Genomic DNA, 14,009 nt, shown 5'->3' with positions numbered 1-14,009 from the left:
CACTGTTTTACCACTAGTACTCACTTAAAAAGAATTAGATTACATTATGGGGTGACAAAAATCTGGCCCTATAGAGATGTTCATGTTGCCTTAGAAATTTCTAATGTAGGTTGCTCTGAAGTCTCATCACAGACTTTTACTACAGTGAATACGATCAGTAAAAGTATGTTACGATACCGTATGACATTCTTTGGTCATCTTTTTGCCACATAGTTTATGACATACACTTTTTTATAATGAAAGAAGGGAGTTTGCCTGTGTTGCAATGTTGTGCCTAGGTTTAATTTTCATAGCGCTTTGCGGAGTATTATTTCTGTTTTACATGGGCAACTTGGAGCATGAGTAATATCTCTAGTGATCCAGAACCAGGATCTAAACACGGGTCTGACTCTCTAGTTCATGATCTCTCTTGACACACTACTTTTTGGTCCATTCACAGTGCAGTACAGGCTAAGACATGTTTGCCCCCAGCTGAAATCAAATAGCAGTTATCTTTTTTTTTCTTTATCCCTTGCACCTATATATTCCAGAGACCCAAGTCCTAAAAACATCAATAAAAACAGACATTTAAATGTGAGGAGAAAATGGATGAAAGTGACTTAATTCTTGTTTCATTTCTTTATCCAGGTTCATAAAACTTTTTCTTTTTACTTGATAATAAATAATTAAAAGTTTGAGACATCCACTGTGTGTTTCTTTAACTCCCACCCACTAAGAATTTGGTTTCTAGCAGTGTATCCCCCATCCGTTTTTGTTTTTGTTTTTAAGATTTATTTATTTTAGAGAGAGAGAGAGCATGCGGTGGGGAGGTGCAGAGGCAAAGTGAATCTTAGACTCCGCACTGAGCACAGAGCAAAGCGGGTCTCAGTCTCAACAACCCTGAGATCATGACCTGAGCTGAAACCAAGAGTCTGACACTTTGCTGACAATGCGACCCACATGCCCCTAGCAGTGTATCCCTTTTAGCAGGATTCCTCTTCTGTACAAGAACTGGAAATCTCATAAAATTCAATATGTAAGAGTTTTATTCATATTATTTTTACAGAATAGAGTTTCATTAGAATTTATTTTCCAGACATTTGGACAGTTTCAACAAATACTTTTAATTTTGTTTTTTGAGAAATGGGAAGAATGATCCATATGTACTTAAATAATTGCCACCATGTTGCAGTGAGGAGAGAATCGTGTTCAAAACAAAACAAAACAAAACAAAAACAAAAAAAACCAAAAACCCTGATTTGAGATGATAATGTAGAAGTACTCTCTTCTGTGAGTGATACTTAGTATGGTTTATGTCTGTCTATCAGCAGTGCTGATAGGTGTTTATCAGTTGTTAAACAACTACCACAGACAGAAGAGATGAAGTGAGGGGGACAGAAGCGCTCAGGGACAGGGCATTACAGATTTCTGTGTCTGAAGAGGCCTTAAAAATGACCCCATCTTATGCCTTCATTTATAAGATGGAAGAACCGAGGACCTTGCAGGTGGCATGATTTGCCTGGTGTTAACCTAACCGCAGCAGAATAGAATGTATACTGGGGTGATTTGACAGAGAATAAGCGCAGACATGTTCCTATGTTACAGGCACCAGCAAACACATCTGTCTTCTTTTTCTTGCCGCTGTATATGTGCATATACATGCACGTTGCTTTGAACAAATAGACACAGGGGGAGGCGTGTGGTGTTCTGTGCCCTCAGGTCAGAACCCAACAGCCTAGAGTTTCTTTACTCTTCTGTATCCTGTTTTTTAGTGTCTTTAATTTATTTTACTTTTGTTTTTATTACTCAAGGGGAAGTGTATCAGAATGTGAAATATTCAACATACTGCTAATTTAAAAAGATGGTATAGAGCCATGTATAATGGATGTATTTTTCTAATACTGTATTTTTTAAACAATAATGTCTGTGGAGTTATTGACTTGATAGTCCATCAAACCAGTAGAGAGAGAAAGGGATGAGGGGAGGACACACTAAAGCTATGCTGAGTGCTTGCACAAAATTATTTCATATGATGCTCGTAATAATCATGTGAGGTAGGTGGTATTCTACCCACTGTATAGAAAAAAGTAATCAAGCACTTATTTCCCTTTTGAATGACTTGTTGCTTAGAACGAGAAGTAAAAATGAACATAAATAATAACCCAAGGTGAATTTGTGCCAAGAGAAATGCAGACATAGTGTAATTGGGTTTCAGAGGAGGGAGTAATTGCTTTTGCTCAAGGAATGAAGAAGAGCTTTCCGAAGAAGGAGAGAGAAATTATGGCATTTCTTTTTATAGGTTTGTGTATTCATTTGCTAGGGCTATTTTAACAAAGCACCACAAATTATGTGGCCTGACAGAAATTTTATTCTCACAGTTCTGGAAGCCTGAAGTCCAAAAAGAAGGTCTTGGCAGGGTTGATGACTTCTTTAACTTGTGAAGGAAGAATCTATGCCAGGCCCTTCTCCTTGGCTTGTAAATGGCCATTTTCTCGCTGTCTCTTCACATTGTTCTATGCATACCTATGTATCCACATTTCCCTTCTTTATAAGGATACCACTCCTACTGGGTCAGGGTCCACCTTAATGACTGTAACTTGAGTACCTCTGAAAAGGTCCTGTATCCAAATAAGGTCACATTCTGAGGTACTGGGGTTGGGACTTCAACATACGAATTTGAGGGTGGGGTAGGGTTTAGGACATAATATAATCCATAACAAATAATAACCATAATTTTCGACGGGGAAAATTAGCACAAATTAGTTTAGTCATTATGAGAGTATACATGGAGACATTATGTCTGTGGATGTTAAGACATACTTGATTTTGCTTTCTCTATTAATTAAAACGCATTACCTTTTCTTTGCCATTTTTATATTCTAACTTATTAATTTGGGGCAATTTTTTTCTAGAGCTCTCCAACTTTCCATATTTTTCCTCAAAAAAAAATGTTCCCTTTTAGCTAGTATTTTCTTATCCTGTTAAGTCTTATGCTACTTTATTATTAAAACTTAAAAATATTTCTAACTTTACTTTCCCGAAGACTTCCGAGGTAGAGTCAGATGATCATTGTCAAAGAGAACAAGAGCTTCAGAAGGAAAATCTGAAGTTGTCATCTGAAAATATTGAACTAAAATTTCAGCTTGAACAAGCAAATAAAGATTTGCCAAGATTAAAGGTAAATTTAATGTTCTTTACTCTAGTTAGGAAACCTAATGCCTGAAAGCCTTTTTGTCCCTCTTCATATTAGTTTATGAAGATGTCAGAAACTCACATTCATAAAATATGGTAGTGTTACACTTTCTACATTTGTTCACGCAACAATTATTCGTTGAAAGCCTACTTCATTGTGAGGCACTTAGCAATCAAAAAATTTCTTGCAGTCGTAGAACTTATGTTCTAGTGGGGAAGTAGATAATAAGTAAAAAGTCAATATACAGAATGTCAGCTGATGTTAAGTGGTAAGGAGAAAAGCACAGTTGGTATGAAAGATGTGTGTGTGTGTGTGTGTGTGTGTGTGTGTATCTGGGAGTGTATGGAATAGCTATTTAAACTGGGGTATAGGGGAAGGTTTTCTTAATAAAATGATATTTTAGCAGAGCTAGGGGACAGATGAGGAAGTGGGTCATATAGGTACTGGAAAAAGAGTTCTAGACAACAGAAATAGCAAGTTCAAAGCCCTGAGGCAAGAGAGTGGATGTTGTATTTCAGTAACAATCATCAATCTTTAAAATATTAAGATACCTAAAAAAAAATAAGTCTTTACATTTAAAACAATTAGGATAATTATCTCTTTTAGGAATTTTATTTTGGTGTTTATAATAGTTTATCTTTGGTTTTCCAAATCTCATCCTATTTATGGGAATCTTTTTTCTTCTGGCTGGCTAATTCTTTCAGTTCTATTTTCTAACCTAGAATAGTAACAATCTGTTAATTTCACTGGTAATGATATAATTATGTCCTGCTTCTAGAGCATTCTGAGTTTTACATTGTTAGAACCAATACTGTTTCTATCATCTGTCTAAGGATCTACAAGTGTAATTTATGGGATGGTTAAAATCAGAATTCTAAACTCTATATTAAGGCAGTAATGTGAAAAATATTTCTTGAAATTCATATGTAAAATATCCTTGTATTAAATTTTAACTTAACATATATCTTAATTCAAAATCCTTATTGCTGTGGAGACCATCTTGTTCAGTTTGGCTCTATAGTTGAAGAGATTGATAGCTCATGTGAAATATTTGCCTTTCCTTTTCAGAGACTATAGCTGTGTTAAACTGTTACACATTTGTGCTTTAATTTTTCAGAGTCAAGTAAGGGATTTGAAGGAAATGTGTGAATTTCTTAAGAAAGGAAAAGCAGAAGTTGAGCGGAAACTTGGTCATGTTAGAGGGGTGAGTGTGTGAGAACATACCATATATTTGTTTGGGTTTCAGAAGTGCCAAGTTGGTAATAAAAAAAACAAGTTTGTATATGTCCTAAGAGTAGTGATATGCTTTTACTACCAGGCCCTGTAGTCTTGGTTTTTATTCTGCTGTGTCTACAATGTAAAACATCATAAAGCTTTTCTTTGTGTTTCAAGTCAGTGTATTTTATCATCTGTTACACCTTACATGCATTTTATTTGTTGGGATACGACATCATCTTTCTTCATTGTATATCCCTTCACCCCTTGAAAACACTTAAGTTCTAGGAATCCTTCTGTTCATGAAGGTAACTACTAGCTGCTCTTAGTCCAATTCTAACATTTTATAACTATTTTTTATTATTTTCCTTGGAGCTTCTTAGTATAACACTCTGTACATATGTTTCCCAAATTTTTTTTTATCCTTGTATTTTTCTTCCCACGTTATTTTCTACTCACCTTTTACAGTGAATAAATGCTGCTTCTGAGGCCCCGACCAAAGATTTAAGCCCCTAATGATTTCATTAGCAAGTGGCACAATGGAAGCCATCGATAATAAAAACTTAATCAAGTAATAATATGAAATATATGACAGATTTGTTGAAAACAGTTATTATTAGAAAAGTATTCAGAACAAACCTTTCACTGACAGCAACATTAATTTCATAATTAAAAATGTTAATTCAACCTCTTCCAAGTTAATTATGAAAGTATATATTATGTACTGTAGGGTTATTCATTGCATAGTGCGAATACTGACTAAATTGCAAAAAAAAAAAGTAAGCAGATTCTTTTGCTCAACTGTTGAAAACCTTATTTTAAAGCATTAGGCAGTTAAAGTTATTAATTGGTGACCCATCTCTATTGATAACTACACTAGGTTTTTTTATTTCAGATGTCTCTTGTATTTATATTGGACAGAAACTGAATTTCTAATCAATGGCTATTAGAGAAAATCACTTCTATTATGCTGCAATTCAAATTTGGTAACTCATGAACTCTTCAATGACACAACTTTTGTGGGTTTTTTTCATATAAAGGAAATTCTGCTATATAAGAAAGAACATTAGCTAAATAGAATATTTAGGTTCTAAGGTTTATTCATTTGGAACAGACATCAAGGCTGGAGTATTTGAGCTGTTACTTATTAGCTGCATGAGTAGGAGTATCAAATTCTCTTGTGTCTTGATTTGCTTGTATTTAAAGTAAGAATTATAATTCCTATTGCATAGGGTTATTGTAGTGATGAATTTAATACAGGTTTTGGCTTCAAATGTTAGGAATCAACACTGAGTATAATACTGTGCCTGTTATGTTGTTGGTGTTTTATATACTCTAAGATGTTTGATTAGATAAAAAGTTAATATATTCTTTTGTAGTCTGGTAGAAGTGGAAAGACAATCCCAGAACTAGAAAAAACCATTGGTTTAATGAAAAAAGTAGTTGAAAAAGTCCAAAGGGAAAATGAACAGTTGAAGAAAGCATCAGGAATACTGACCAGTGAAAAAATGGCTAATATTGAACTGGAAAATGAAAAGTTGAAGGTAATTTTTAAATGTGATCATTTGCATGGAATGTTTTTACTGTTTTTATTTTTTAAGGAAGATTTTAAATATACTCCTACTATGAAATGGCTTTAATGGATGCAGTGACTGTTTTATACATGTGGAAGAACTTGTTGGAGACAAGGCTGAGAATAATTAGAGTAGCTCCACTGGTCTTTTTATTATTTCAAGACCAGCAGTTCTCACTCTGGAAGCATAAATACTTACCTGTTCTGTTTTCAAATATACAGACATAAGCCCCCAGTCCTGACATTGATCTTTTGGGGTGGGTCCTACCATAGATATTGTGATTTTTTTTTTTAGATTTATTTATTTATTTATTTGACAGAGAGAGAGAGAGAGAGAGAGATCACAAGTAGACAGGCAGGCAGAGAGGCGGGGGGGGGGAAGCAGGCTCTCTGTTGAGCAGAGAGCCCAATGCAGGGCTTGATCCCAGGACCCTGACATCATGACCTGAGCCGAAGGCAGAGGCTTTAACCCACTGAGCCATGCAGGCGCCCCAGATATTGTGATTTTTAAGTCATCAGCTCATTCTACTGTGTAGGCAAGGTTGGGAACCTCTGCTCTAGATGACCAGTATGAAAGGGAAGGCTTTCATTCTATGAAAAATGGCTTCTAAAACTGCTTTGAATTAAGTTTTATGAGTTTATAGGGTCATCTTTTATTTCCTGGTTTTGATAAAGGCTTTTTTTTTTTTTTTAACTAGGCTGAATTAGAAAAACTTAAAGTTCATCTTGGACGTCAGTTAAGCATGCACTATGAATCCAAGACCAAAGGCACAGAGAAGATTGTTGCTGAAAATGAAAGGCTCCGTAAAGAACTTAAGAAAGTATGACTTTCATTACTGATTAATAATTACTTTTTATGTTAATTAACTAATGTATCTTCGAAAAAATGAAAAAGTTGAAGAGAGTGTCTATTTAGAGTAGATGTTAAGAGATGTAGGAATTCCATTTTTATGGCTGCCATCCTTTCGCCATGAGGTACATTGAAAATAAAAAATAAGAGGCAGTATAGTATAGAAGTTACACATCTGGGATTCGGATCCTAGCTCTGTTACTTAATGGCTGTGGAAATAAGAGCAAGCTACTGACCCCTCTCTATCCCTCAATTTGCTCATCAATTTGGGAGTAATAAATATATCTGTTTCACAGAGCTGCTGCAAGAGTTGAGTGAGTTAGTATTTGTGCACATGGCTCAGAACAATGATTGATATAAAGTAAGGAATGAGTGAAATTGTTTTGTTAAACAGTAAAATTCCTTTCTATTTAAGTTGCAAAATATATTCCTTGCCCCACAAATAGGTGTTGTTAGTTATAGGGATGATCCAGGGAATAAATTGAAATTGAGATTTTTAAACTAGTTACAATAGTATCAGAATATACCGTGAGTCCAGAGTATAGTGTGCTTTGAATGGATGTTTAATAGTGGAAATAGTTCATAGTACTTACACATAGTTGATGCTCATAGCTAGATCTCTCAAGTATTGGTCAAAGCAAAACATCTTCAAAGTGTATTAAGACATAAACTATCCCATTATTTGTAAATACTACAAAGATGACAAATGTAAAGTAACCACTAGTGTCAAATATTTGCAATGCATTCTTCTAACCTTGCTTACATGATCTGTTGTTCTAATTATTATGATCATATTGCTATTTTAAAGAAAACATTAGATTTTTATTGGAATTTTAATCAGCCTTTACAGTGCCAGGTTGCTTTTGTTTATAATTTGTAGTGGTAATTTTGAATATATTGCATCTATGAGAACAGTATTGTTATCCTGTACTAATTAGTCTTTAATGGTAGGAGACTGAAGCTGCAGAAAAATTACGGATAGCTAAGAATAATTTAGAGATATTAAATGAGAAGATGACAGTTCAACTAGAAGAGACTGGTAAGAGATTACAGTTGGCAGAGAGTAGAGGCCCACAGCTTGAAGGTGCTGACAGCAAGAGCTGGAAATCAATTGTTGTCACAAGGTAAGAACAAATAGTTTAAAACTTGCGCAAAGTTTAATCATTTCTAATGTCATTGTTTTAAAAGAATATGATACTACTCTGATTAACTTAGTTCTTTCCTTGATGAACTGTTTGATTGTTTGCTTTAATATGATACTTTTTGCTGATGCTAGGACAGGAAAAGTGTTTTTTTTTTCCTTCATGTATTTAGTTTGGGTGGCAGTGCATAGGACAAAGCAGAGCTGGGGCTGGGCTCAGGGTGTCGCAGCTGGTAGACATCAGGAAGCAGCTGGCATCGTTGAGCCGGGCGTGATGGGGCCCAGCTTCTCCTGGGTGTTGCTTTTCTCCAGTGTGATTTAGCTTCTGTATTACATTCATTTTCTACCTCAAGCATAAGCCAGGAACAGTTTACCTGTCTTGTCACAACCTGTGGCATACTAGATCTGGGCTCTACAGCAATTTCAGAGGTTTATATATATTTTTAAGATTATTTGTTTTAGAGAGAGCAAGCACACATGAGCGGGAAGAGGGGCAGAGGAAGAGAGAATGCCAAGCAGACTCCCCGCTGAGCAGAGTCTGCCTTGCCTTGATGCCGGCCTTGATCTCGACCCCGAGATCATGACCCAAGCCAAAAATCAAGAGTCAGTTGCCCAACTGACCGAGCTGCCCAGGCACCGATTTTGGAGTTCTCTTGTACGCAGCTTGTTCTTCAGACAGCCCTGACGGATGAATTTAATGGTAGCTTCAGTGTGTCACTGGCCTCTGCTTTCTGGCACTAGACTTTCTCCTGTCCTGTGACCCTTTCCTACAGGTGCAATTCTCACCTGTCATGTAAACTTTGTAGCTGTCAAAGTGGTGTTAGAAACTCACTAGTAAACATTCCTGTTTATTGCCACTGTCATCATGGGTGGCTCGTAATGACTCCAGTGAGTCATTTAAAGGCTTTGGTGCCATTCTCATTTCCAGTCTTAAGCAGCTGCTTCAAGGAGTATAGAAGTCGGAAAATAATAAGAGCCTATCCATGTCTTCCCATTAAAGTCATCCTGTATAAAGCTGGGTTCTTTACATCTGCTGGCCTCATTTCTAAAGGCAAACTCATCTTTATCTTAGCATATTCACAGAGTTCTTTAGGTCTGTGCATCTCCAGTCTCCCCTTCAATGTCTCCCTGTTTTTTAGAATGGGCTCGCTGAGGGGTGAATCAGTAGTCACCATCACTACCACCACTAGGATGCAAGCCTTAGCACCATGAGGCTGTAGCAAGTCCCACGTGGGTCTCCTGCCCTGTACGTGTTCAAGGAGGAAGGCTATGCAGGCAGATTAGAAGGTGGCCTAGGTGGCCAGGCTAGGTGGTCCCTTTCCTAACACCATCCTGAGAGTACTCAGAGTCCACTGCTCCCCTCTCTAGCTCTCTCTTAACTCTGCAGGACAGCTAGCGTGAGGCTTAAATGAAACGATATGTGACAATACCAGGGAAAAGGGGTTCTCTCGTCTGCTTGGACCCCAGCAGAGGCTCTCAACCAGCAACTCTCAGTGGACTGAGTGGACTCAGTGGACTGCTTGATTGGTCTTTTATTTCCTTCTACAATCACATGTAGGTTCAGAAAGGATTTTGAGTTACTTCAGATTTACTCTACAGATAATTTACTCAGTTCATGCTACATGCCAGATTCTCTGCTTCATGTTAGGTGTACCTCTAAATGGCCTACTTAGCCTCATTCCCATGGAGCCAGCTGGTTTCCATGGCTTTAGAAATACTTAAGTCTCACTATGACCTTAAGTAAATTACATGTCTTCTGTGAGCTCAAGTGTTGTTTTGTTTTGTTTTTTCATCTGTGGAGATGATCCTCCCTATTCTTCTTCCTTGGCCTCAAGGCTCCCTAAACCCAAAAACAAAACAAAACAGAAAACTTGCTAAGATCTGCCACTGGCATTATACACCCAGCTCATTAAAGTAGTTTAGAAATCTCTTCGGGACCCATGACACATTAGGTCTTCCTCATGCTGAAATCTTTACAGTTACTCTGTTATTTCCTCAACAAACTAATGACATCTGTTTTTATCAGGCCAGACATGGACTGTTAAGACAGGCTGGGGATGCTGGAGCCCTCTGATTGGGTGGGGCATTTGAGCAGAGAGAGAATTGAAGGAGTAAGCTTCTGATATGTCACCCCTTTGGTGGACAGTCTGTCAGATTAAGAACAATGCTTTCTAATCATAGCTTCCAAGATTTATCAAAAACTGAATGTATTGAAATACTAATTTCCCTTCCTGGTACTGTCCTTACCTAGTTTTGTTGCCAAAGCATTCTTTTTCCTTTCTCTGGGAAGTTTGAATATTATAAGCATTGTCTCCCTTTAAGGTGGAATGATTTGCTTATAAAATTTTGACTTCATGTTTTAAAAATTTCTTTTGGAGTCTGGGTTTTTTTTTTTTTTTTTCAACTATTGGTCATTTCTTTAAAGGTTACAAATCTCTTCAGATTTTTATATCATATGCAAATTTTTCACCCATGCTTTCACACATTTTTTTTTTAAAGATTTTATTTATTTATTTGACAGAGAGAAAGCGAGATCACAAGTAGGCAGAGAGGCAGGCAGAGAGAGGGAAGCAGGCTCCCCACTGAGCAGAGAGCCCAATCTGGGGCTCGATCCCAGGACCCTGGGATCATGACCTGAGCGAAAGGCAGAGGCTTTAACCCACTGAGCCACCCATGTGCCTCCACATATTTTTCTTCTCCCAATAGTGTCCTTTTTTTGGTTATGCTTCTGTGTGTGTATACATGATGTATATATGAAATACTTTAATTTGTGATCTTTAAATACATAAGAGTACCCAATAATACAGAATTTGATATTCTCATGGATGAATCACACTGTTTTTTGTTTTGTTTTGTGACTGAAAAAGATACTATATTTAAGCTTTTTGACAATGGCAAATTCAGGCTCCATCCTTCTTTAAAACCTTGGTAACACCTAAATCTTCTATTTTAATTAGCCTGTTAATTAGGGATACTTAATCCTTGTCACCTAATGCTACATAAATATGTAGAAATGGACTAGTTTTGACTAGAATTTGACTAGAGTTGACTAGAAGAAACAGTGTAAGATAATCTGTTATTTTTAGTGCAATAATTTGAATTGGCTTTTAAATCAATGAGAGAAATTACTTTCCATGTCTACACTATTTTTTTCCCTTCACTTTTAGAATGTACGAAACCAAGTTGAAAGAACTGGAGACTGATATTGCCAAAAAAACCCAAAGCCTTACTGATCTTAAACAGCTTGTAAGACAAGCAACAGAGAGGGAACAGAAAGCTAAGAAATACACGGAAGACCTTGAGCAACAGGCAAGTAATTTCAAGCTACTCCTTGGCATTGTCTTATGTAGATAAAAGTGAACACTTGATAACACCTCCCCTAAAAGGCCCATCAAAGTGAATGGTACCACCATTCAACCATTTGTTTAAGCCCAAACCTTTAGATTATCAATTCTTTTATCTTTCTTACCCTACTGTCTTTATTAAATCACATCAGATCTATATTTCCAAAATATATCCCAAATATGATGATGTTGCAGCACCTCCCACGCTGTCAGTCTAGTCTAAGCTATTCTCTCACACCTGAACTGTTGCAGTGATTTCCTAACTGGTCTCCCTGCTTCCACTCTTGCCTTGTTTTACCTTCTCCCTATCCCTGAATGTATTCTCCACATAGCTGCTGAGTCACCCTTCTAAGCATTTAAAAAAAAAAAAAAAGAAAAAGAAATATCACAGCGTCAGTGTTCCAGTGGTTCCTCATTACCCCAGAATAAAATTCTAAAGTACTTTTCATAGCCTGTGAGGACCTACATGGTCTGGCATCTGGTTTCCTTTCTAGCCTCATCCTTACTTTCCCCTCATTCACAGTATTCTAATCACATGAATGTTCTTTCAGTCCTTCGAATAGGCCAAACTCATTCAAGCTTTAAGATCTTGGACTTATTTCCCTTGTCTAGAATACTCTCCACCCAAATATTCTCACAGCTCATTGCCTCACAGTGTCTCTGCTTAAACAGAGACTCCTCAGACCTTCCTTAACCCCATACCACCTTCCATGACTCTCCATCCTCTTACCCTGAGTTATTTTTCTTGATAGCCCTTCCTTTCATCTGGCACTGTTATTACATCACAAGCTTACTATTTATCTTTGTCTTCCCCCACCTGTACCCCCCTCTAAATACATAAGGACCCTGCCGTGAGGGATTTTGCCATCACTATATTCCCTGTGCCTAGGACAGTGCCTGCATGCGGCACTCAGTAATTATGGAATGAATAGTGAATAGAACATGACAGATATGTACTCATATTTTACATGCTTTTGAAAACCCAACTTTTAATATGCTTTACTAAAAATCTGCATCTTTATAAAACATATTTCCATGTCTGACTTTATCTTCCAACTTTTCATTGTGCCCAAAGATTGAGATTCTCAAACATGTTCCTGAAGGTGCTGAGACAGAGCAAAGCCTTCAGCGGGAGCTTCAAGTTCTAAGGTACATTGTCTGTTTATAAGGCTATCTTAAAAATAATAATAATAATAATAATATAACCAAGTTTGCTACATCTAGAGATTAGGATTTTTTAATCTTGTGGCCTAACAAGCTTATCAGTCTTATTTCATCCTTTTAATTCCAATTACTCTCTAACATAACAGATACTGAAAAAAGGGTAAACCAGATCCTAATATAAGTCTCAAGCTTCTAATTTAAACTTTCTGGTCACACTTTTAAGAAGCATGAAGAATTTTCATTCTCTGATCTCAGTTTGAGAATGGTAGCATTGCAACAGTGAGAGTAAATGAATAAATGTTTACCTTTATAGATTATCAGCAAGTTCTAAGCAATTTACAAAGTTCATAAGAAATAACCATATATTTTGTGAAGCAATGTCTATTTTTTGTTGTCTTAACACATAATCATTGTGTTCTAGATTAGCTAATAGTCAGCTGGAAAAAGAAAAAGCAGAATTAATCCATCAGTTAGAAGTTAACAAAGACCAGAGTGGAGCTGAAAGCACTGTATCTGGTAAAGTGTTTTATTCTTCTAGCATGTTAGCTAACCTGTTTTTGAATTAGGGTTTGCCTTTTTTATTTATTCAGATGTCTGATGATTGTCTTCCTATACACTCAGATCCTTGATAGCATGATTCCAGAGCTCTTTCCTTCATAAAACAGAGTTGTTTATAATAGCAGGTACTCAAGTTTTTTCTTTTTATGTTCCATGTGGGTGTTACATTTAATCATGATACAGGGCTAAGCAAAGAAAACTAGGTCTGTGGTTTCCATTTTCTAAGTATAGGCCCTTTTAAGCCCTCTGTAACATTATCTTTTCAGATTTTATTTATTTATTTGAGAGACAGAGAAAGAGAGCACGAGCAGGAGGAGGGGCAGAGAGAGAGAGAGTCTCCCTGCTGAGTGGGGAGCCTGTTGCAGATTCCTGGGATTATGACCTGAGCTAAAGTCAGATGCTTAACCGACTGAGCCATCCGGGTACCCCATCCTCTTATTATTAACTTAAAAACTACATATAGTAAACTCGCCTACTTTTTTTTTCCCTTTTACAAAGTAAGACAGTCTAATCCTCTCCATGCTTTCATTCAGAAGTGATTAATCACTCTATTGCTATGTGCATATGTATGCATATGTATACATATATATGAATTACATACACATACACATAATTAACAGCTGATCCTCGTTATTTTCAGTCTGTATTTGTGAATTCAACCACTCACTAAAATTTACTTATAACCCCAAAACCAGTACTCCTGGTGCTTTTGCAGATACAACAGCAGCGAAAAATTTAAGTTCTGATTCACCTTTTTCCAGATGCGATCCAACAAAGTGAGGCTTTGAATTATTTCAGCTCTCTCATACAGATGACTAGAGGATGTAAACAGGACAGGGCAGTGCAGGACAGGGCAAGAAGCTCTGGTTCTGGGGCCAGTTGGACTGGGTTTAAATCCCAACTCTCGGACACTTATGAGCGGGGCCTCAGGAGTCACTTGTTTTCTGAACTTTGTTTTCTCTTTCATCAAAGGATAGAATCTACCAGGATGA

The 14,009-nt window shown here is 36.8% G+C and overlaps 1 protein-coding gene across 9 annotated transcripts in view; it reads left to right on the top strand.

The window, feature by feature from the left end:
- CEP290 (centrosomal protein 290) overlaps positions 1-14,009 on the top strand; it is a 95,058-nt gene that overhangs the window by 77,414 nt on the left and 3,635 nt on the right. For all 9 annotated transcript variants that reach the window (XM_032874176.1, XM_032874178.1, XM_032874175.1 and 6 more), the window contains 8 exons: positions 3,023-3,157; positions 4,290-4,376; positions 5,767-5,931; positions 6,659-6,781; positions 7,762-7,934; positions 11,119-11,260; positions 12,371-12,444; positions 12,881-12,975. In XM_032874176.1, the coding sequence (XP_032730067.1) occupies positions 3,023-3,157; positions 4,290-4,376; positions 5,767-5,931; positions 6,659-6,781; positions 7,762-7,934; positions 11,119-11,260; positions 12,371-12,444; positions 12,881-12,975 (994 nt within the window). The remainder of the gene's footprint in view (positions 1-3,022; positions 3,158-4,289; positions 4,377-5,766; positions 5,932-6,658; positions 6,782-7,761; positions 7,935-11,118; positions 11,261-12,370; positions 12,445-12,880; positions 12,976-14,009) is intronic.

Source organism: Lontra canadensis, unplaced genomic scaffold, assembly GCF_010015895.1.
Source record: "Lontra canadensis isolate GAN:19392208 unplaced genomic scaffold, GSC_riverotter_1.0 scaffold52, whole genome shotgun sequence".
Taxonomy (NCBI): domain Eukaryota; kingdom Metazoa; phylum Chordata; class Mammalia; order Carnivora; family Mustelidae; genus Lontra; species Lontra canadensis.
This window is presented reverse-complemented; position numbering and strand designations above follow the sequence as displayed.